Source organism: Xenopus laevis, chromosome 7L (assembly GCF_017654675.1).
Source record: "Xenopus laevis strain J_2021 chromosome 7L, Xenopus_laevis_v10.1, whole genome shotgun sequence".
Classification (NCBI taxonomy): domain Eukaryota; kingdom Metazoa; phylum Chordata; class Amphibia; order Anura; family Pipidae; genus Xenopus; species Xenopus laevis.
In genome coordinates this window covers 103989422-104015097 of record NC_054383.1, presented here as the reverse complement: position 1 = coordinate 104015097, position 25676 = coordinate 103989422, and the positions used below count along the sequence as shown (strand labels likewise).

At 37.6% G+C, this 25676-nt stretch overlaps 1 protein-coding gene across 1 annotated transcript; it reads left to right on the top strand.

The window, feature by feature from the left end:
• The first annotated feature begins 1897 nt into the window (after window positions 1-1897).
• nol9.L (nucleolar protein 9 L homeolog) lies at window positions 1898-25077 on the top strand. The gene is made up of 12 exons (XM_018226134.2): window positions 1898-2368; window positions 3639-3858; window positions 4117-4247; window positions 5828-5963; window positions 8519-8615; window positions 9381-9478; window positions 10815-10976; window positions 11237-11534; window positions 13502-13613; window positions 17874-18051; window positions 19480-19613; window positions 20611-25077. The coding sequence occupies exons 1-12, from the start codon at window positions 2129-2131 to the stop codon at window positions 20719-20721; spliced, it is 1917 nt and encodes a 638-aa protein (XP_018081623.1). The 5' UTR covers window positions 1898-2128; the 3' UTR covers window positions 20722-25077.
• The last annotated feature ends 599 nt before the right edge of the window (window positions 25078-25676 follow it).

Below are 25676 nucleotides of genomic sequence, written 5' to 3'. Positions count from 1 at the left end.
TAAATATATAGGAAGGCCTGTATTTTTTTTCCAGAAAAGGTGGCAACCCTAGATACCAGGCTGAAATAGAAGCAAACTCTACACAAAATGCTTTTATTTAACACAACAGAGAACAGGAAATTCTTCTGTCTGACGTTTCTCTGACGGTCCAAACAAGAATATCTCACAACTTGCAGGTCTGCTTTAAAAAAGATTAAGTTGGCAGTATTTCAATGGGTGTCAGGGATGTAACAAATTCAGTGTTTAATATTGGTCAATGCTAAAACCTGCCTCAGGTCCCCGATGAAGTAAATTGTTACGAGGACTTAGCCTGCACCACATTGTCATGAAAATCACCCGCTGTGTCTGTCTTAAAACGCTACCGCACTTGGGGGAAAATGCACTAAATCGCGAAGCGGCTAACGCTAGCACAAATTCACCAGGGTGACATCATTTTGTTACTTCGCCGATTTACTAACGGGCGCTGGCATAAATTTGCGAAGTGGACCTACTCTAGCGCTACTTCGCACCCTTACGCCAGGCAAAGTTGCGCTATGGCGAAGGGACATAACTTCGCTAATTCCCTAACTTGCGCATTTTACCGAACGTTACCTCTTGCGCCAGACTTGCCTTCGCCACCTCAGACCAGGCGAAGTGCAATAGAGTAGATAGGGCTTGCTTCAAAAAAAGTTGAAGTCTTTTACTCTTTTATGGGTGATAGGCTGAAAAAGATAGTAAATTTTTTTGGGGGCAACCTCCTTCCCCCCCCTACATTTCCTAACATATGGCACCTAAACTATACAGTGGGCACATGTATAGGGCAAAATAACCACTCTATTTTATATTATGAAGCTTTCCCAGGCTTGTGTAGTGTAATGTATTTGCTGCTACATATATGTCCATTGTACTTTAACTTGGCGCTGTATGCAAATTAGGCATCGCTAGTGTAACTTCACTTTGCTTGACCAATTAACGCTAGCGCAACTTCACTACCTTTCGCCTCCTTCAGCACAATTTCGAATTTTAGTGAATTAGTGGTGCCCTGGCGAAACTTCGCCTGGCTTAGTGCGACGAAGGCGTTGCTAGCGTATTTTCGGAGCATAGTGAATTTGCCCCCTAGTGCCTCTAATGCTACTATTTAAACCAGGGGAAGCAGCTACTACACCTAGGGGCATATTTATCAAAGGTCGAAGTTAAAAAAACGTCGAATTCAAAAAGACCAAACAGTACTTCATAAAAATTCGACCTTCGAATTTCGAAGTTTTTTCATCTTCGAATTGAAGTTGGACTATTCGGGGCAGATTTACATATGGTCGAATATCGAGGGTTAATTAACCCTCGATATTCGACTGCCGAAGGTAAATACTACGAATATCGAAGGATTTACCGCAATTCGTTCAATCGAAAGAAAAATCGTTCGATTTGAACGATTAAATCCATTTTAGTCCATCGATCGAATGATTATTCTTCGACCAAAAAAAGCTTGCATAGCCTATGGGGACCTTCCCCATAGGCTAACATTGAGGTTCAATAGGTTTTAGATGGAGAAGTAGGTGGTCGAAGTTTTTTCTTAAAGAGACAGTACTTCGACTATCGACTGGTCGAATAGTCGAACGATTTTTAGTTGAAGTCGAAGGTCGAAGTAGCCCATTTGATGTTCGAAGTAGCCCAAAAAACACTTCGAAATTCGAAGTTTTTTTTACTTCGAATCCTTCACTTGAGCTTGGTGAATTGGCCCCCAAGTGAATGTGTCCCTTGGATTACTTCGAAATTCGAACCTTCACAGCGACCTTCGATAAATCTGCCCCCTAAAGTGTAGTGAATGATATGCATAAACACTACCACCCTCTACTCCTCTTCCGCTTCCGGAAGCGACAAGCAAACCATAAAGCGTATGCGCACAAGGTTCCATTCTAATAAAGTTATGTTTGAATAGCAAACGCTAGCTGGAAGGCGGGGCATTACATGCGCTGGCCGAACACACCTAACCATGGATTTCTCAGACACATTCAGTCCAGTGAAAGATTAGCAGAAGCAGATAAACACGGACGGTAATGGTCGGCCCTGTGTTTCCACTCCGGCGTAGTTTTCAAACCTGGTTCCTGGGCATGCGAAAGGATTGTTCCATTTCTACGTCAAAGCTTTCGCTATGAAACACCAAAACGCAAACGCACGGCGCGTGGTCTCTTTCAGGTACCGTCCCGGGAAGAACGGCTCGTCCAAACAACGCAATGCGCTGACTGAGCGCTGTAAAACAGCCGCCGCCGAGCGCCAGATCCAGAAGCTGAAGACGCACGAGAATGGAATCAGAGACCAGGAGAAGTCGCAGGGGTTGACGGCGGTGTTGGACGAGGATGGCGTCTGTGTTGTGCTTCTGGAACCCGGGCAGGTTTGTGTTTATTAGACATTTCCACCTGGGCAGTAACCAATCACATTTTTGCTTCCCATTATTCCTTCTGCAGCTGACTGAACAAAGTACACTCGCCACTGATTGGTTGCTGTGGGTTAGTTACTGCCTAGGTGCAACTTTACTCAGTGTTAGGATATGGTACCTTTGCTTCACAACCTGCTTCATTTACAGTAACCAATCAGCTCTCAACTGACACCTGCAAATGGTCAAAACACTGCAGAAAGCGCAATTACATTGGACCACAAGAATCACAGGGTCCATTGGTGGAAAAATGAATATTGTAAAAAAAAATTTTTAATTGTTTTGAGGGTTTATATTCCCTTTACATAATCTGCCATCGCCACTGGCAGGCCATTCCATAGCCTCTCAATCCTCTTCGTGAAGGGCCATGGTCAGTGATCGGAAAGCTGCAGCATTCATTATAGTGCTTAAAGAGATCCTGTCATCGTAAAACATGTTTTTTCCAAAATGAATCAGTTAAAAGTGCTACTCCAGCACTGAAATCCATTTCTCAAAAGAGCAAACAGTTTTTTTTATATTCAATTTTGAAATCTGACATGGGGCTAGACATTTTGTCAATTTCCCAGCTGCCCCCAGTCATGTGACTTGTGCCTGCACTTTAGGAGAGAAATGCTTTCTGGCAGGCTGCTGTTTTTCCTTCTCAATGTAACTGAATGTGTCTCAGTGATGCATGGGTTTTTATTATTGAGTGTTGTTCTTAGATCTACCAGGCAGCTGTTACCTTGTGTTAGGGAGCTGTTATCTGGTTACCTTCCCGTTGTTCTTTTGTTTGGCTGCTGGAGTGGAAAAGGGAGGGGGGTGATATCACTCCAACTTGCAGTACAGCATTGAAGAGTGGTTGAAGTTTATCAGAGCACAAGTCACATGACTTGGGGCAGCTGGGAAATTGACAATATGTCTAGCCCCATGTCAGATTTCAAAATTGAATATAAAAAAAATGTTTGCTCTTTTGAGAAATGGATTTCCATGCTGAATTCTGCTGGAGCAGCACTATTAACTGATTCATTTTGAAAAAAATGTTTTTCCCCATGACAGTATCCCTTTAAGCATACAATTATTTGTAAACATAAGTGGAACAGTGGTGCTTCTAGTGTCTGTCTCTTCTATGTAGGAATTATGCTCTTAAACCATTAACAACTATTTAAATGTATCTACATCAATCTTGAAATGTTTTACCCTTCTTAAAAATAAAGATTATGAAAACTTTTCTTCTCCTGTTTGTTTTCAGAAACTGACTTTCACTGGAAAATGTAGCCTGACCTGCTTGTACGGCAGTGTGCGAGTGTTTGGCCTTACGATCGTCAAAAACCAAAAAGCCTATGACTTGTTTTCTCCACATACGCATAGCCCTCTGTCCATTGAAGGACTCAAGTATAAGAAACCGCTGAAAACAAAAAAGGAAATTCGTATGGAAGTACGAGCGTTGCTGAGAGGATACCTGTCAATTGGTAATGTATACTGTGGTGCCTTTATTAACCTCAATGAATGTATTTTTGGGGAATTCACCTCCCTATGGCAGACCTATACTGGCTGATCCTTCAGGCTACCCAACCTATTGGGCTGTGGTCTGAAAGTACAAGCAGCAGTACGTATAACCCATGTCTAGCATCCCATGGCATGGTGTATTTCCCTACTGAAATAGAACTGTGATTTATTCTTCAGAATCTACACCTTTCTAAAAAAAAACACTACTTTCTTTTTTTCAGAGTACCGGCGTACAGTAATGAAAAGCTTCACAGTGTCAAGTTCTGTTATATTGCTGGAACGCTTAGAAGATTCCACAACAAGTTTTATTCTCAGTCATGCAGATTATACCAATGTATTCTCTACAAAAGTGGTATGTTTATATGTATATAGTACTCTTGGTAGTACAAACAGTTCCCCCACTCCCTTAGACTCCATGTTATGCAGATCCTCTCATACTTTGTTTGGCTCATTGTTAAGTGATAGATTCTGGGACTTTTGTTTTTTATAGTAAGTGGTGAAGTCCCAGAAGCCATTACTTAACAATAGGGTTGACTTGAACTATGAGCCTAAAGGGGGATGAATAATGGTTCATTCATGTACATAAGCCTGCTTTTAAAAAAAAAGTTGGGACACTGTATTAAATGCTAATAAAAAGATAAATTGGATGATTTACAAATCATTAGAGACCTATATTAATTGGAACTTGTACAAAGACAATAAACCAGATGTTGACAGTTAGAAATATTATAGTGTTCTGAAATATATATGCTTGTTTTGGGGCTAGTTTAGCACCCAGATACTCCTACTATGGAGCAATGTAGTATATGTAGAGTGTGGTATTTTATTGCTGAAATAAGCAAGGCCTTCTCTGAAAAAGAAGTGGGCTGGATGGTCCGCTATATACTACGGGTATGAGACCTGTTATCCAGAATGCTTGGGACCTGGGACTTTCCGGATAACGGGTCTTTCCATAATTCAGATCTTCATACCTTAAGTCTACTAGAAAATCATATTAACATTAAATAAGTGTAATAAGTGGTTCTGCTTACCATAAGGATTAATCATATATTAGTTGGGATCAAGTACGAGGTACAGTTTTGTTATTACAGAGAAAAAGGAAATCATTTTTAAAATTTTGGATTATTTGGATAAAATGGTGTCTATAGGAGACGACCTTCCTGTAATTTGGAACTTTCTGGATAACGGGTTTCCTGATAACGGATCCCATACACTGTACTACATAGGTATTATATATTCTTTGAGCACCACTTACCCAGTGTAAACAATCCCAATTTAGCCCGTATTTCCTTGAGAAATAATTGAGAATTTCCATACCTGTAACTATTTAGTTGCCCTTCTTTGGACTCTTTCTATTTTAATATTGAGTACTCAAATCAGGTCCCTTTTGATAATAGCTTTGCCAGACATAGACCCATTAAGGGTATCAGTGGCCACATTGTGTTCTGCATAGTTTTGTGTCATCTGCAAACACTGATAACATTATTTACAGTGTCATTAACGAACACGCTAAATAAAAGGGAACCCAATACAGAATCTAGGGGCTAAAGCAGAGGGCAACAATAATACTAGTTAGGGAAAGGTTCAGGTGAATATTTTCTTTGCTGTGGTGGGTAGCTGTGGCCCTAGAACAATATGAACGTTAGAATTATGGTTTTATATTTTGTTAACCAATTAATTAATTAAGCGAGGAGTTGTTTGTCTAACTGCTGGATCATAGGGACTGCACGAGTGGAAGAGTTTTGAAGCATTTTGCTTAGTAGGGCAGTGTTTATGTGCTTTATCTTCCTCTATCATTGCTTCCTATATGCTTTAATTATGCTTTATATATGTGTTTTTGGACTATTTGTGTTCAAACCGCCCTTTCGGGTCTGGCATTTGGTCAGAATTTTGCAGATTCTGTGCACCATAATTCTCTTTTAATTATCACAGAAAGAAAGAAGTACTTCCTTCACAAACAATGCAGTTTTATACTCTATTGGTGTTGAGAATCATGATCCAGAAAGCGGCTTTAGAATGTCAGAAGATTGGCTTTCAGCGGTCAAAACATTAGTTAATTCCTGCCTTGGTAAGTGCCAATAACATAATGTCATATGAAATGTTTAGTTTCATACTCTGTAGGGAAACTAAGGCTTATTTAAGTGGTACTGATATGAGTAGATGTGATATTACTCTATTTGTTCATAAAATTCAAAGACTTATTTCGGGTTATAATAACTTATTTTCTTTCTCAAATGATTTTGAGCCAGTTTCAATTATATTGGGACTCATCAGTGCAGTGTATGCAGGTGAACTTCAGCCTTGAGGTCATGCCATGTAAATGGAAATCTGGGAAGCAACCATTGGCCTTTTTTCCCAGAATACCTTCTGCTTTGTATACAATGAGGAAGGATATCTCCTCAGCAAAAAAAAAATTTTTTAGGAAAATGTAATCTACTTTTGTAAACGAAAGTAAAAGGCTACAAATGTATACTTTACTCCAGCCTATGGATGGATCAAACCACCACTTGCCCTGCATAGATGCAGGAAGCCTTTTTGTGTTCAAGCAGCATTACCACAATGAATTTTAAATAAAACAACTCAGATGCAGTTGATCTACAGACTCTCAGCTATAATTCAGTGGGTTGAACAAAAAGATTGCATAAAAATGTGATGAACTAAAGCCTTTTTATTTTTTAACACAATCACTTAATTTCAGGGGCTCAAAAGTAATTGGACAATTGACTCGGGCTATTTCATGGGCAGGTGTGGGCTATTCCTTTGTTATTTCATTATCAATTAAGCAGATAAAAGCCCTGGAGTTGATTTTAGAGGGGGGGGGTTGTATGTGGACAACATGCGGTCAAAGGAGCTCTCCATGCAGGAGAACCAAGCCATCCATCCTTAAGCTGCAAAAACAGAAAAAATCCATCCGAGAAATTGCTACAATATTAGGAGTGGCAAAATCTACAGTTTTGTACATCCTGAGAAAGAAAGCACTGGCAAACTCAGCAACGCAAAAAGAGAAACCCCAAACAAGTGAACAACACTCTCCAGGAGGTAGGTGTAACGATATCCAAGTCTACCATAAAGAGAAGACTGCATGAAAGTAAATACAGAGGGTGCACTGAAGGTGCAAGCCACTCATAAGCATCAAGAATAGAAAGGCTAGATTGGACTTTGATAAAAAAAAAAAAAAATCTAAAAAAGCCAGCACAGTTGGACAGATAAAACCAAGATCAACCTCTACTAGAATAATGGCAAGAAAAAAGTATGGAGAAGGCGTGGAACAGCTCATGATCCAAAGCATACAGTACCATATCTCTATAAAACATGGCGTAGGCAGTGTGATCGCTTGGGCGTGCATGGCTGCCAGTGGCACTGGGACACTAGTGTTTATCCATGATGTGACACAGGACAGAAGCAGCCAAATTAATTCTGAGGAGTTCAGAGACATAGGGGCAGATTCATTAAGGGTCGAATTTCGAAGTTAAAAATACTTCGAAATTCGACCCTCGAATTGAAATCCTTCGACTTCGAATATCGAAGTCGAAGGATTTAGCGCTAAACGTTCGTTCGATCGATCGAAGGATTTTTCGTTCGATCGAACGATTAAATCCTTCGAATCGAACGATTCGAAGGATTTTAATCCAACGATCGAAGGAAAATCCTTCGATCAAAAAAAGGTTAGCAAACCTATGGGGACCTTCCCCATAGGCTAACATTGACTTCGGTAGGTTTTATCTGCCGAAGTAGGGGGTCGAAGTTTTTTTTTAAAGGGAAAGTACTTCGACTATCGAATGGTCGAATAGTCGAACGATTTTTCGTTCGATTCGTTCGATTTCGTTCGTATTCGAACGAATTTAACCAATTCGATGGTCGCAGTACCCAAAAAATACTTCGAAATTCGAATTTTTTTCATTCGAATCCTTCACTCGAGCTTAGTGAATCGGCCCCATACTGTCTGCTCAAATTAGTCAAATTGATTGGGAGGCATTTCATAATGACCGAAAACATACAGCAAAGCAATCCAGGAGTTTATTAAAGCAAAGAAGTGGAATATTCTTGAATGGCCAAGTCAGTCACCTGATCTGAACCCAATTGTGCATGCATTTCACTTAAAAAAAAAATGTGAGGAATTAAAGGCTTTTTTTTAACATAATCTTTTTGATCAACCCACTGAATTAAAGATGAAAGTCTGCAGTTCAACTGCATCTGAGTTGTTTCATTTAAAATTCATTGTGGTAATGTACAGAACCAAAATTAGAAAAAATATTTATGGACCTTTCTGTATATGAATTTCTGAATGTATATTTGAATTCCTGGAACATTACTGTTAGAGATGCTTGGCATTTAGGCTGGCAGTGTAAGTTCTTTATATAAAAAATATTATTATTATTTGATATTTCTAGCCATATTTTAAGGTTTAGGTATCCTTTAAGGTTGGTGCCCTTATTTGTTAAAATTGGAATGCATTAGCACCATTAAGGAAGCCGTGTGCAGCAGTAGCAATTGCAATGGATTCCCTAGTTCATCATGAATTCAATGAATAGTGCACACAATATGCACCTTTGACATCATATCACAAAATATTTGCCAGTTTCTGCCAGAAAGTAAATGTGTGTATTGTTCTATATATTTCAGAAGAAGACAACGGCTGCCCTGTCATTCTTGTATGTGGCTCTAAAAATGTTGGAAAATCAACTTTTATTCGCTATCTGATGAACCAGTTGTTAAACCAGTAAGTAAAAACTTTAAATGTAACATGTACATTTGTCAGTGTATAATACCATTTCTGATTTAAGCCCAATTGGCACAACGGTCTGAAGGTACTTTTCCTTTAAGAGCCACAGCACCTTCTTAATGTGTAAAATAATGGTGAATGTATTTTTTTTCCCCCGGGAAAAATGCATCATTTGGGGGAAAAACGCAAAGCCATGCTGCCTTTTAATTTACCTTTTCCATATGTGCAGAATTAGACATGAGCAGTAGTGTAAAATCCAAACATTTTACTCTACTGAGCAAATCAAAGATAGACACATGGAAAAGGTAAGTTGTTTTTATTTCTAACATTCCACAAGATGGTGCTCTAGGCAATCTCCACATTTAATTACACACTGTTCGGGCGAGAGAAGGCTGAGTAATCAATTTCGAGTTTAAGCAAAAAAATAAACGCAGTTGCAGATGGAAAAATGAGACAGTACTTGTGCACTGTATGCTCTGGCATATTTAAGAAAAAAATTTAAATAGAATAATTGTGATTGTATTTTATTGCGTGGAAAAAATATAAAGTTGCTTATTAATCTTCTGAAATACTTTCCATTGGATTTTATAAAAGCTTAGCATGTTTTACTTCTCAAATTTCAAATTGAGGGAAAAAAAGTCTTGAATTCCAATAAATCGGCTCCTTATGTCTATTTTGAGAGGCTTAGATTCACAGTGAAATTTCTTGTTTATAAGATCCATAATTTAAACATATTTCAATACATTTTCCCCGTTTAAAAAGCACCTCTTCTGTTGGCTACTTGGACTGTGATCTGGGACAAACAGAATTTACTCCTCCTGGATGTATATCTTTGATGAGCATAACAGAGCCTGTTCTTGGTATGACTTTCTTTTAGTTTGGTATTTGTTATAATTATTTATTTTTAATATATTTTTAAAATGTTTGCAATTTTTTTGTAGACTTAAAGAACAAGGAAAGTTAAAATAAAGCAGTAGGCTAGAAATGTTGTACATTATGTTTTGAGCCTCTGTACCAGCCCAAGGCAACCACAGCCCTTTTGCAGTAAAGATCTGTGTCTTCAAAGATGCCCCAGAAGCTCCCCATCTTCTTCTTTTCTGTTGATTCACTGCACATGCTCTGTGCTGCTGTCACTTACTGAGCTTAGGGACCCACTCACAATATACAGTACACATAGAATATAAATGTCACAATATAAGGCTGATTAGTAATTAATACAGATAATTACTACATGGCAGCACAGAAACCAGTGCAACTAGTATCAGAATTTAATATTCAGCACTGTAGCATCAGCTTATATTATAGGCCAACCTCATTTTCTGCTGGATAATTAGTGACGACTTCTAAGCTTAGCTTCTCAACAGCTGCTCAGGGCCCATTGAGCATGTGAGTTTTACAGACACTTTCCAAGATGGTGACCCCCTGTGACAAGTTTGAAGTCATGGATCTTTGCTGCTATTGAGATGCTGAAACTTTAGGCTGTTGCAATAGTTCAGTATATAAAATATGGCATTTTTATCCCTATTCATTTTTAGGGTTCAGTTTTCCTTTAATGAATGGTTATTACAGTAATACCTCTTATACAGGAAAAACTCCAGGTGCCACACATTCTTTTTATAATAGATCCTATTCCTGTATTGCTGATTTACTTGTAGAGTTAATACCTCAGCTGTAAAATACAGTAGATATTCAATTTTATAGACCCCCAAAATAATCTACGGTTTTAAAAATGATTTCATTTTTCTCTGTAAGAATAAATAAGAATATGTCTTGTACATAATCCAAACTAAGATATAATTAATCCTTATTGTAAGCAAAATCAGCCTATTGGGGTTATTTAAGGTTTACATGATTTTCTAGTAGACTTACGTTATGAAGATCCAAATTACAGAAAGATCCGTTATCTGCAAACCCCAGGTCCTGAGCATTGTGGATAACAGGTCCCATACCTGTACCAGCATTTTTCAGCAGGTAGCTCAAATCTAAACCTTTTACAGATTTTATTACCCACATCAGCAATATGGCTTAATTTGCTAATTCTACTATTTAGAAGGGTTGTCCAGATACAGTGTATATATTTTTATATATAGGAAACTTGCCCTGACCTTTATGATGGTGCCAAATATTATTATAGGTGAAAAGGTAATCTCTTGTGACTTTTTGTTTAATTGTTTTTTGATTTTGCTCATATTTAAGGTCCACCATTTACCCACCAACAAAAAGCACAAAAAATGGTGTACTTTGGAGAAACATCCTGCGAGCAAGATATGGAACGGTTTGTGGAATCTGTTAAATATGTCATTACTTCATATAAAAGAGATGAGCCGCTATTAATTAATACCATGGGATGGGTTAAAGGTACGTTCACCTTTAATATTTTCATGTTGCCTTTGTTTGTCTGTGAATAATAGATGCACGTATAATAATTTATTTTCTGATGTTATTGGTTCAGTCTTAATTTTTGGTTTTCTCTTTGCTGTCTTTGTCTTATACTGTTTAGCCACAACATCTCATTGTCCTCTCCCTGAAGAAGACTGTGTCTAACGTTTTACTCATTAATTTGTATACCTTTTCTACTAATGGGCTGAATAGTAATCACTCTTCACTCTTTTTGTAAGGGTTTGGATTGCTACTTCTAATTGATATAATACGTCTCCTGTCACCAAGCCACATAATTCAGATCAATGCTAAAGGCAGTGTTGATATGGAACCTCTGACTCAGAAGTACGTTCAGAATGCACCCGGATTTCTGACAAAGGGCAATTCCACAGCCCGGAGAAAAGCCAGAGAGTTTGACTCTTCAGAGGATGAACAAGTGCAGGACTGTTCAGAATACTTGTATTTCCGCTCTTATCCTGGACATCATTTAATTACCATTGAGACCGATTTTTCTGGGGCAGGAGAAGCTGGTAATGTGTAAGTGGCTACATTCACCAGGATATTGCATACTATCGCATGTTTTTCTGCTCAAATACCACAGTATAACACAGTGTCTAGTTGTTTTTGTATCTCATCACTTACTCATCCTATCAAAGCTGAACATTAAAGGGGTGGTTCACCTTCAGGTTAACTTTTAGTATGATATAGCATGGCCAATTCTAAGCAACTTTTCAATTTGTATTCATTATTTGTTTTTTATAGTTTATGAATTATTTGTTTTCTCCTGACTCTTTCTAGCTTTGAAAAGGGGGTCACTGACCCCATCTGAAAGTAAATGCTCTGTAAATCTACAAATCTATTGTTATTGCTACTTTTTATTACTCTGTTCCGACCCTCCCCTAGTAATATTTCATATTCTCATTCAAATTAATGCATGGATGCTAAAGTAATTTGGACCCTAGCAACCACAAATAATAAAAATTGCAAATTGTCTCAGACTATCGCTCCCTACATTATACTAAAACTTTACTCATAGGTGAGCAACCCCTTTAATATAAAGACTTAATTATTTACACCATCATCTACTCTAATAATTTAAAAGAGCCCATTACTGTAGCCCAATCAGAATATTTTGCAATAGCGACTGTACTTTCTCATAAATACAGTTTCAACCCAAATATAAATCCAACAATAATCCCCTAAATGTATGCTCTAATTTTTTGAGCAGGACAGTATCAAAGCTTTAAAGGAAAACAAAACCTTTATACTCTCCTTTACGTGCTCCCCACTGCAATAGACCATTTAACTGCATTGCTTCTTTTGTAAATCCCAATGGGACCTCAATACCTGGAGTGTGAATTATTTTTGACTGTGTCACATCCAATGTCGGGCACCCTGGCATTACTGACCAGAAGCATGCACACTGGATGCCAAGACCAGATCTCCTGCTCACTTTCTGCTCAGTGATGCCTGCCAGGAAGCCAGACTCCAGATGTCATGTAGCCAAATATGGAGGGTGCCAGCCCTGGAGAATAAGTCTACTTTTAAAGGTGAAGGAAAAGTAAAACCAGTGTGTGCTAAATGCACCCCCTCTGTGATTATAATCACTCATATAATACCCCCGGCCAGTGCTCCTGCTGGCACAAAACTGCACTGGCTAGGGGTATTTCTGAGCAAACATCAATGTACAATCATTGTCTTTGTACTTGGATGGCTTGCATCCAGTGCAAAGAAGGAAGGGACAGGAAGAAAATGACTCCATGGTGCTTTCTCACCCCAAGGATTTAGTCTTTACCTTTCCTTTAAACAATTAGAGCCGAAAAGGGAGTGCTGTGAAAGGGCTAAGTGATACTTTAAAGTGTCAGTGGTTGTTTTACCGCCAATGAATTATGCTTACAGCTCATGAGCAATGGCCCCTCTAAGGGTGATGGCAGACGGGAAGATTACTTGCCAAGCGTCAAATCTTCTCTACTATGTGCGACTAATCTCCCCAAATGTCTTCCTGTTATACGTATGGCTTTGTTTTCCTGCAGTAGAGAAGATTTGACGATTGGTGACTAATCTCCCCGTGTGCCACCACCTTAAGATGTACACTAGTGCGTACGCAGACAAATTTTGAGGCCAGTGCACACAACAAATTATAGTGAGGACAAAGTATTTTGTGTGAAAACTCAACATTTTGCATTCATTCTGACCTGAGCACACAGTTTTTAAAAACTGAGCACAGTTTAAAATGTGCGCACCAAAGAATATTTTTTGCTCACATACCCAAGAAGGAATTAGAGGGAATGTTGCTCATGAGTTGCATTATATGGTCCAATTTACCACTTCCTCCTATAAAAAATCACTGTTTAATGTATCTGAGCAGCATTGTATAATATCCCTTCATAAAGTTTCTATTTTGCTTATTAAGATAGAAGGTGAATGTTAGCAGGGTGACAGACAAACTGACTGTGTTGTATATTTAAATACAATTCACTTACTCTGTTTGAACAATTTTGCAGGCGGTGCCACAGTGGAATTCTGCGTGATCTTGCAATGCTCGGATACCTAAGCAAGTTGCAACATTTTCATCCTGAAAAAATCATTCCAATTAATAGCTTAATACCATATGAGGTAAGTATCTTTTTATGTAGCTTGTCCTTACATTCCAAATTTTACAGCAGACATTGAGTTAAATAAGAAATTTGTGATGTGTTCTGTAGTGGTTGGCAAATGAAGCAAATTCATATAGTTGCTGAAATATTGTGCGTTTAGTGGTTCAGCTCCCACCCTCCCATACCTGTGCCATTATTCGTGATGAATGAAAAAAAAAGACTAGTATGCACACACAAGTAACAGTGATCAAAATACTACATTGTTAGTCACTTTGAGAATAATTGAGATTTACTTTTTCTGCATGAACATAACTTTGTTGTTGTTAGTTGTGCAGTGTAGGCCATGTGATGAGGGATATGCAACTTACAGCCTGATGCAGGAAGAATCCACAATAATAGTTTTAAAGGAAAACTATACCCCCCAAACAATGTAGGTCTCTATAAAAAGATATTGCATAAAACAGCTCATATGTAAAATCCTGCTTCATGTAAATAAACCATTTTCATAATAATATACTTTTCTAGTAGTATGTGCCATTGGGTAATCATAAATAGAAAATTGCCATTTTAAAAAATGAGGGCCGCCTCCTGGGATCGTAGGATTCACTGTACTCACAAACATACCAACAAACCATACATGTTAGGTCACATGAGCCAATTAACAGACAGAGTTGTGTCTTTTGCTTCAACACTTCTTCCTGTTACAGTTAGAGCTGTAGTATTTCTGGTCAGGTGATCTCTGAGGCAGCACCCAGACCATCACGAAATGGTGGCTCAAGGCAAGAGATGTAAAAGGGCAATATTTACTTAAATATATATTCCAGTTTGGTAAGATTCTTTAATATGCCACTTAATATAATATGAACTATCTGTTGCTTAAGTGTTCATTTTGGGGGTATAGTTTTCCTTTAATGGGCTAAAAGGTCATGCATTCATTTAAAGGGGAGGTTCACCTCTTTTAAGTTTTAGTATGTTATATAATGGTTAATTCTAAGTAGGGATGCACCGAATCCAGGATTCTGCCTTTTTCAGGAGGATTCTGCCCATCTGAACCAAATCCTAATTTGCATATGCAAGTTAGGATTCGGTACGGTATTGGGCCGAATCTTTCGCGAAGGATTTGGGGGTTCGGCCGAATCCAAAACAGTAGATTAGGTGCATCCCTAATTCTAAGCAACTTTTCATTTTTATTTATTTAATTATAGTTTTTGAATTATTTGCTTTCTTCTGGTTCATTCCAGCTTTCAAATGGGTGTTAACTGACCCCATCTAAAACAAATGCTCTGTAAGGCTACACATTTATTGTTATTGCTACTTTTTATTACTCATATTTCTATTTAGGCCTCTCCTATTTATATTCCAGTCTCTTCTTCAAATCAATGCATGGTTGCTAGGGTAATTTGAAGCCTTACAACCAGATTGCTGGAAAAAAGTCAAATAACTCAAAAACCACAAATAATAAAAAAAAAAAAAAAAGGAAAACCTATCACAAATTGTCTCAGAATATCACTCTCTACATCATGCTAAAAGTTATTTTAAAGGTGAGCAACCCCTTTAAAAATGGCCCCCAAAGAAATAAGGCCCAGGGTGCAAAGTCATCCTGAAAGTATTCCTTACCACCTCACGATACCCTGACATTTTGCTCAGGTGCTCCCAGCTCATATGTCACTGTCAGGACATCTGGATGTACTTGATGGAAGCTGTGGCCTATTCTGCAAAGAATATTTAGCCAGATAGGAATCTAGGTACTGTATAAAAAATAAAAAAGCTGAGGCAGCTTCAAATATATTCTAACATCTTTTTTTAAAAAAATATGTAAATACACAGCTGATAAGAGAGGTATGTTTTTGCTTGAATTTCTTAGAAATTCATGTTCTACGACTTTCCCTTATGTCACATCACCATTAAATAAATAAGCTCATACTGTTCTCAGAAGCCATCTGGCCACTCTGCGTGAGCACTGCTGTTCTTCCAACAAGGAGATTTTGTGTTTTGTACCAAGTAACATTACTGGATTAAAGAAAATCCGTATTTTGAGTTTAATGTGATATTGCTTTATTTTATTCATTTTGTGTGTGGAGGCACTTAACGGTCTTAATGTTTTGGAGTAATTTGTTTTTTGTATTTTTGAAACGTGCCAAAAAAAACAAACCAAAACATACATTTCTGCTGAACATTACTTCTTTTTGACAAGTGAGAAGTGGCATGTCTTTATGTACAAATACAGCTTAATGCTTTGTTCTATGTAAATTAGGGATGTACCGAATCCACTTTTGGATTCGGCCGAACCCCTGAATCCTTCTCAAAAGATTCGGCCGAATACCGAACCGAATCCTAATTTGCATATGCAAATTAGGGGTGGAAAGGGGAAAACATTTTTTACTTCCTTGTTTTGTGACAAAAATTAGGATTCGGTTCAGCCAGGCAGAAGGATACGGCCGAATCCGAATCCTGCTGAAAAAGGCAGAATCATGAACCGAATCCTGGATTTGGTGCGTTCCTAATTGTACATATCCTTCTCATAAAACCTGCAGTGGATTGAGGTATACAGGTATAGGATGTAATGTTTAGAAACCCATCATCCAGAAAGCTCTCTGAAATATGGAAATTCTATCTATAGAGTACTAGCTAAGCAAACAAATTTTGTTGACTCCAAATTACAGAAATACTCTAGAAAACTCTAGGTCCCAAGCATTCAAAAAAAACAGATGCTATATCTGCTGCTATATTTGAGAATTTGTGTGTATTCTTGAGACCTTGTACTCGGAGCCTGTGCAACAAAAGTTCTTGGTTGTAGTAAGTTTTTCATTAACAGGTTTTTGGGGATTGTTATTATCAATTATATTGGATATGACCTGCTTTTGTTTATCTAGTAGGGTACTGAAAATGTTAAAGTGCATTCATTTTACAGTATTGCCTTACCAGATATTCACAGACTAGCTCAGCAGTGCATTAAAGGGGAACTATCATGAAAATGATAATTTAATATAAGCTTAATCATACTGAAATAAAAAAATGTGTAATCAAGTTTATCTTCACTATCCCTCTCTCTCTGCATCTGTTTCTCTTCATCATTTCATTGACAGTTAGATCCAATATATCTTGTAGGGGGCTTCCTTTTCTAGCAGATTAATTAGAGCTCACTCAAATAATTGATTCCAGTACAAACAAAATCTAACAAAATAATTGCCTTTTGCACAAATCCTGCATGTAGAGAGACCAGATTTCTGGTGGTTTTAATAGTGAGCTTGAATACATCTTCTAGGAAAAATGAGCTCCCTTACAAGATATATTGGATTATTTATCGGACACCCAACTCCTGCATGAAAAGAAAATAAAGAGAGGATGCTGAGAGGAATAGTGAAGATATACTTGATTATTTCAGAAACAATGCAGAATATTTAATGGATTGTATTTACAAGGTTTCTTTATTTCAGTATGATGAAGCTTATATTAATTTTTCATTTTCGCGTTCGTTCCCCTTTAACAAGTGTCCTTTCTTGGTTACAAGTGTACACTGTGTTGACCACTGTAATTGTATGCCATATTTGTGCTCAAAAATGCATATTTCTAAATATCCACAAAGATGTACAGTTAGGTAAAGCTTTGCAAGGGCATCGTGCCTTTTTCCATCCACCTGTAAGGTAACCTTCTCCTTTGCCTTGCAAGTATGCAGAGTAATAGAAATGCTGTGTTATTCTTTGCAGGTCCTAAGTCATGTTTTGCTTTCTCTTTTGACATCTTTGTGGAAGAAGAAGCCTGTGCCAAGGGTACTTTAGGATACAGTTAGTGCATATAATGTTCAGCAACGCTCTGCGGTTCATATGCTCTCATTAGAGATTTATATTTCTTATACACCGATGTGAAGCCCATTATGTAAATGTTCAAACCATTATATTATAGTTAGCACAATCCGTGACCAAAGTGTGCTCAGAATGTGCAAAACAGGAAAAAATGCCACAGGTATTTATAGAAGTTTATACATAAGGTTAGAAATACATTTTATGTGTAGGAAAAAATCTAGTGCCAACTCAAACCATCTTTGTAACTTTGCTAGGATATAGGCAGGTAAACGCTAAAGCATTGACCTTGTGGATGATTCTGCTTTATAGCTGTGGATATGACTTTTTATTAAGCATTTTACAGTTCTTTTCCTTTCTCTTTATGGCTGGTTCCTCTTGCCCCACATCACACCCCTTGGCTGAGGGAAAACAGAAATGCACATGTTTGTGTCATTTACCTCCAGGTTCTCTAATAGAGATTTTTTAATGTTTTGTAGGTGCCTTTTAATGCAGTAGCGTTGCGTGTTGCACATTCAGATGTGGCCCCATCTCATATCATGTACTCTGTCAATGCTAGCTGGGTTGGTCTCTGTCGAATACTAGATGATATACATAATGAGAATGACGGACCAGTTATATTAACACAAACCCCCATCTGCGACTGCCTTGGATTTGGTGAGTTTGGCTTTTTAAATCGCCTGTTGAGCATGTTTGTTGCCAGAATTAAGCTTTCATGACATGAGTGATCAGACTTTGATAAAATGAGTCTATTTAATATAATTATTCGTCTTTTATGTTTAGTGCTTTACTAGGGCCACAAGGGACCACTCAGCGGATTTTGGCAAAGAAACGCAAGACTTTACATTTTGCGCCGAAATCCGGCAAGTGTGATCATGCCAGAGCCGACACAAGGGTTCTGGACACAAATAAAGGCGGATGCAGCTCGCAGTAGGGTCCCAAATCAGCCTGTGGATTTTAGCAGGCTGATTTCAGCCCTGTCTGGCCCTAGCCTTAGGTCTCTGTAATACAGGGAAATCTCCTTTTCCATGGCTGATCAAGTGCCCAACAACACCTGCCCCTTCTCATTAATTGGAATAAGAGTTGTAAATACATTGATCTTGGGTTATTGCCAAATATGCAGAAGAATGCTTTTATTACTCTGGTTTGCTGCCTGTAATATTTTTTACGTGTGGTGATTCCAACTAATGTAATTGACCAGGTAATGTGGGGAGTTACATCATACATGGGAAAGTAGCTTAAGCGCCCGTGTGACAGTGCCCTAAAGGAGAAGGAAAGATATAATCACTTTCCTGTCTTCTCTTTGTTCCGGTATGGATAGGCGCATGGGCAGTAGAGTGAAAAGCTGAACCTAGATGCAAAAAAAGCCAGCCTTTTCACTCTACGGCATATGTGCCTACTCAGTCCTGAAGAAAGCAGAAGAAAATTGCAGCAAACAAGCTCCTACACCAGCCTGGGGTTTCTGGTAAGTGATTATAATCACTAGGAGGGTGCTTAAGATTTAAGAGGGTCATACATGCCTATATATATGTTTATGTAGTTTGTAGTGTGATCCTGTTGGATGGTCTGACATGTTTGAAGCCTCAAATTCTCACTTCTGTAATTTACCTAACATCACAGTGGGAAGGTGGCCATACCTATTGTCCTGTGTATTGGCACCTTAACCAATTCTGGTTTAAGATTAAAACTTTATTTGAGGGTTGCACATGACCCGCTGGCCTCCATTACTAGACCAATTGCCTTTTCAGAGGATTTTCTATATAATGGACCAATTGTCTACTATGTTACTTATTCAGGAGCTGTTTTAAAATAAAATTGTCGTTACAGCCATATTTGAGCCATAATACTCATTTGAAGGCTGAAAATAACGAAATGGTCCATCTAGACTGCCCATTACTAAAATACTAAAATCTGATTTTTAATTTGCTTTATATCTGTTTTATATGCATGTCTGAAATTTCTTCCTGATTTAGTACCCGCCACACCTGCAGGGAGCTGAGTTTATCATATTTTCTATGTAGGCCTATTGTGTATATTGTGTTAACTTACTGGAAAACTGATTAAAGCTACACTTCATTTCAACAGGAATTGTTCGGGGTGTCAATATGGAAAAAAAGGTTTACTATGTACTTACACCATTGGTGCCTGAGTCCTTAAGACTGGTAAACTGTCTACTAATAGGAAACATCTCCGTACCACATGCCATCTTCAAAAATCAGGTATAATAAATTACTCCATTTAATTCTTTATTGTTCTATGCATGTACTTGGATGAAATTCTAAGTAGTATTGAATATGCACACTAATAAATAATAATCTAAAAGGGTAAAAAAAATATATATATAAATAAAATGGGGTTTCTTCAATAAATAAAATGGTTTATTTTAACATATTGCAGTAATCAACGTTTTGGCTTGTGTCCAGAGCCCTTATCAAGATTTTTTACACACACACACACTCACACACTCACACACTCACACACTCACACACTCACACACTCACACACTCACACACTCACACACTCACACACTCACACACTCACACACTCACACACACACACTTCAGGTTTTTACCAAACCCGCCTCAAGAATGATTATCACTTATGACACCGTATCCTATTTTAAGGCAATTGACTGACCATTGACACCCCCCAGGTACAAGGTAGCAAAACAAGGTTGAACACAATATTTAACCAATACAGGTTACCTGGTTCAATCCATACATGTCCATGTATCTCTTAAACACTTCATTCCTTATGGTGGATTTGTGTTCAGTTACTAATTCTAGCCCATTGGTCAGATATCTGCCCTCATGCATCGAAAAGTAAATGAAATAATACCCCCATATCTAACAAATTTATGCAACTAAAGGTGGCCATATATGGGCAGATCCAAACCTATGCGGTCCTCGAACTGATGGAAAGTTTAAGACTGCCCAATCAATGGCTGGCTGATTTTCAGCCAGATATTGATTGTGGAAGTCCGTCGGAGGGCCCCATATTCTGGCCAATAAGCTGCCGACTTTGAGTGCAGATTTTCTCGTCCCGTGTATGGCCACTCTTACAAATAATTGTCTTGTTTAGATTGCTACTGTGCCTAATACTATGTGGAAACTTTCTTGCATTCATGTTCCTTTTTTACACATATTATATGCATTTTGCATTCAGTACCTTTCTTATTAAAGTTATATGCATATTTTTTTTTTTTGTTAAATACAGCCTGGTGCTAAAGGAGCAATCCCTTATGTAACCTCGGAGTATGATTTTACAGTTTTCGGAGCTGGGAAAATGAAGAGAAACAAACAGTTAAAAAGGAGAGAACATAAGTAGAGCCAATTTAAGATTTTTTTTATACTGTCTTGGACTGCCGTACTTTGCCTTAAAAAACTGTTTGTGTAAATTATTCACAGTTGCTCAAAGTCAAATATTTACAGCTATGTAAATATTTATTTCCTGTATTTCCTCTTCACATTCACTGCTGGCTGTCACAGTAAAGGCAAGTATTGATCCCACAAATCGGATAAATTGTTGCTCCCTACATTTTAGAGAAGCGGTATCAAAGACATCTACTAGCTGCAGTTGTTGACATCCCTGTTACAGAGCACCATTCTACATAAGCCCGGATGCAAATATTGACTTTTCACTGTAAAAAGGCTATTTTATATATTTTGTTTTTTTATTGATATTACACTTAGCGGCACATTTATCAAAGGTTGAATTTCGAATTCATGTGAGTTTTTAAAAACTCCCCTAAACTCTCATGAATTCGAACAATTTATTAAAAAACAAAATGTAAAACTCGGGTGAATTAAATCGATTAATCTAATTAATTTGATTCAAATTTAAAAAACTCAGATGTCAGGAAGGCTGCAAAAAACTCCAAAATGATCCCTGGACCTCTTCCATTGAGTTAAAGAGCAATTCGGCAGGTTTTAGGTGGAGAATAGTCTAATTCAAGTTGTTAAAGGGCCAGAGTATAATAAATCTAAAAAATCTAATTAAATTTTTTTTAAAAACTTGAATCGAATTTGAATAACTCCCTAGTCGAATTTTACAGTTTTGACCATAATAAAAACTTGAAAATCGGAATTTCAAATTCTAATTTTCACTTCGACCCATAATAATTCGGCCCCTTAAAGGGACTACAAAAGAAAAAAAGCCAAATGTTACAATAATATATCCTACCATTATATAGACCAAAACTTCCTGACTGTAATGGGGTAGGTGGCACTCTGCCTGTGCTAGCAGTGTGTTTATTCTTTACTTAGTAGTCAACAATTGTGCATTAGAATATTGCCCCTTCTCCTTATTCTGTGTATTAAGGGAGAACGAAAGGTAAAGTAAAAGTATAACTTCAGTATCGCTCTATAGCAAGCGCGCTGCTTCAGAATAGCGAGTCTCTCAGCTGGACGACATCACCAAAATAAGTCTGTTTCCTCCCCAGTGCCAGGGCAGCCTTGAGTCTCCATGTGCATGCTTAAAAAGATTAAAAGATCCTCCTATTCACGGTGATAGCTTGAGTCAAGGGCAGTGATTCTTCACACATGCATGCTAGGAAGGTAGTGTAACTAAGATTGTGGCAGCGTTCCGAGACAAAGCTTGTGAACTTTGATCAACCCAAATTAATTATTTACTTTGTTTTGAGGGCTAAAAACATACCGAGGGGTCACAATTATTTTACAACTTTTATAGTGTGAAATGGTTAGTTGTTACCTTTCGTTCTTCTTTAACTGGAATCGGCCCTGCTTTACTTTAAGTACATTTTTATGGATTACTGGGAAGGAAGATCTGGCATACCCATAAACGCATAATGTACAACTGAAAATCCATGTATGGATTATTTTTAGAATTATTAGGAATTACGTGGGACTTGGTACTTTTAAAAATGTTTTGGCCATATATAAAGTAGCACGTTAATGTAATTACTAAGGAGAATAACGCCACTGTAGGCCAAACACCATTTTACAGGACAGAAAACTTTGCACTGTTAGGGCAATGGTACAGGGATGGTTGAGTCTTTTGTCCCATGGGGCACTTAACAAAGATCACAAAATCTGCACCCCTCACCCATTCAACGCTACTGTGATCACCTGCAACATTAGGTGCACTTGCTTCTGAGAAGATAGTTGCTTGAAATGCATTAGTCCTGAAAAGAGAGTACTTCAAAAATATTTTTTAATAAAGTGGTGTGTTTTTTTGTGCAGAGTCAGAACATCCTTTCCTGGTCTGTGAGATAGTGTCTCTGATATACTATACAGTTTGGAATGGAATGCTGTAACATACACTTTCTTAGTGGACATAAACCCTCGCATAACTTTTTTAGAGTGCTCTTTAGAGCACTTTTGCTATTTACATAAATATGCTTTTGTTTTAGGATTTCATGATATTAGCAGTTTTACACAGCTTATGTCCGTGATCCCCAACCAGTGGCTCTCAAGCAACAAGTTGCCCATCAACCCATTCAATGTTGCTCTCAATGGCCATTAAAGTTGGTGCTTTTTTATTAATTCCTGCCTTGAAGGCAAGTTTTGGTTGTCTAAAAACAATGTGAACTGCCAAATGGAATATCCTTTAGGCTGCCAGTTCACATAAGTGCTACCAATAGCGAATCAGACTGTAGCTGCATGCTGGGACTGATGTGAATGATGAACAATCAACATAAAGCACTGCCTCTGCGCTATAGAAATAACATATGAATGATGATAACATTAGCATAATAATGCATGTAAATTGCACAGAAAAGAAGTTTGAGCAACATGAACTTATATGTATGGTATATGGTCTGGTCCGCTATAAAGAGCCATTAATGCCAAAATATAATTGTCTGTGCTGACAATTTCTTATCCAATTCTCATATAATGGTTTCTTTCAAAACTAAGTTTTTTCTGTAGCTGTTTTTTATGTTTTCCAAAAAAAAAAAAAAAATTTAAAATCCCATCAGGCCAACAATGAAATAAGCCTCAAGTGGCTCACCAAATAGGTGGCCAAATCTAGAGATCCCCAAATGAGTAGATACCAGTGTACATGCCCAGCTTTACTGTGTCAATACCCCTGATAACCCTTTGCTGTCGGTGGGATGTGCAGTTTATGAACATCTGAAGGACCTTCACCTGCCCATGCCTAAATTACAGGCATCTTTGGCTTCCCATAACTATATAAATATTCTGTCTCCGATCCGAGTGATGCAAAGTAACTGTGTGTGCTCTGTATAAATGCACACAGTTGCATTTGAAACTTTTATATGTTACATTATACTAAGCATGGGAGAAACTTTGTACAGGTATAGGATCCATTATCTAGAAACCTGTTTTCCAGAAAGCTTCAAATTATGGGATAGCTGTCTCCCATAGACTCTTAATCAGATAAGTAAAAATTTTAAAAAATTTCCTTTTTCTCTATAATACTAAGAGTATCCTAAACTTGATTCAAACTTAGATATAATTAATCCTTATTGGAAGCAAAACCAGCCTGTTGGGTTTATTTAATGTTTAAATTATTTTTTAGTAGACAAAGTATGGAGATCCAAAAGATCTCTTATTCGGAAAACCCCAGGTCCTGTGCATTCTAGATAACTGGTCCAATACCTGTACATGCAAAGCTCAACAATACATTCAGTAGTCGCTTTGGTTTTACTCTTGTCTGTATGCAAACTCTCTGCTGCCTACCCTTCTCATGTTTGCCAGTGTTCTGTAACTTGGCCAGAAAATATATTTGTTGGAATAATTATATTGCCATTGCTACATTTGTCTTTATTGTTTTGCTCTGCACATTACAGTTCATTAGGTCTTCGATGCATCATATCTTTGGTACGATATGAAAAATGAAGCTGTGAATGCATGTATTAACTTTAACCCTCTTGGCCTTACATATAAGTTAGTATTTGTGAATGGCCCTAAGATTCACACCAGTTCGTTCAAATCTATCAATTGGCCATTGTACAGGTATTAAATGTATTTATGCAGGATGAGTTTCCCGTTGTGCTTTTGAGCATGGACTGGTGAGTTAGTGATACAGTCTTGAATAATTTATGTACCATTATGTCTTTGTGCCATAGAGATACCATGAGGCAGATATGTTAGATGATATGTTCCCTTGGAAAAATATCAGCCATTCCAATGTAAATGTATTGCATGGCTGGTATTTGGCTGGATGTGCCAGCTTATTATACCTGGGCATCACATATAAAGCCTTACTGTAAGAGGGTTATTTATTTTGTTTTGCTTGGGAGATAAATGAATGTCCGATTGTCCATTGTTGGATTTATGCTAATTCATCCCACTTCAGAGGAAAGAAACCCACCAGATTCCAGCAGATAATGTACTTTGTTCCAGGCCATTTCTAAGGCAAATATAGTTGCGTTTATACTTATGTTTATACTTACTTAGCAGTTGGGCATCTCCTATCTTGTTAGACAATGTTACATGGCTGCAATCAAATACAGAAAATCAAATATCCATTCATAGTTGGGAATGGATGCTATTTTAAAAGGCATATGACATTTTATGCTCTAATTTGTATAAATATTTTGCTATTGAGCACTTAAAGGCAGTATTTGGTTTATGCAGCTGAATTTAGAATTTTAGTACAAATATGACATGGTTTTGTTTTGTTATATAAATGTAAGTGTGCATATTTCCTGGGTTTGCATTACCATGAATAAAATTCAAAGTGAAACTTTTATCTAAATATTGGTTATTGTGTTTCATGTCCTTGTGAGGAATGAAATTATTCTCAGAGGAACAAGATTTCACATTTTACCTCTGTAGATTATGGCATCTCTCACAGTGGTGTTTAATAATCATGAGGTTTTGGTCGCCATTAGTTCTTTGCTGGTCACACACTACTGCTCACACGCAATCCAGTTCAAGCTCCGATCATTTTCTGGAAATCTGTGAATTTGACTGTTCAGAGGGGAAAAAAGGTACAGTCGGGTGCAATGGGGATATTTATTTGCATTAATCATAACATAGAGCTTGATGTTCAGGGTAACCTTCTAGCAGATAATAGCGGAATGGGGCCCCCCTATTGCTTTTAGTGAAATAACTAACACAAGTGAAGCCTCACACTGTTGTTCAGTGTCCATTTACTTATTAAAGGGGTGATCACCTTTTAACTTTTAGTGTGTTCTAGTATGTTTTATTACTAGCAAGTTTGCTATTGGTCTTCCTTATTTATTTATTTTCTAACTTCCTTTTTTTTCCTCTTTCCAGTGGTGAAAAAGCTATTGCTCTTTGAGGATACAATTTTGTCACTTCTCCTTCGGCTCCTTTTCCATCTTTAAGTCT

Coding starts and splice junctions, on each gene's coding strand:
- nol9.L (XM_018226134.2), top strand. CDS start 2,129: ATGAAACACCAAAACGCAAACGCACGGCGCGTGGTCTCTTTCAGGTAC. Junction 4,248..5,827: donor ATGTATTCTCTACAAAAGTG/GTATGTTTATAT, acceptor TAATTATCACAG/AAAGAAAGAAGTACTTCCTT. Junction 10,977..11,236: donor TACCATGGGATGGGTTAAAG/GTACGTTCACCT, acceptor TCTTTTTGTAAG/GGTTTGGATTGCTACTTCTA.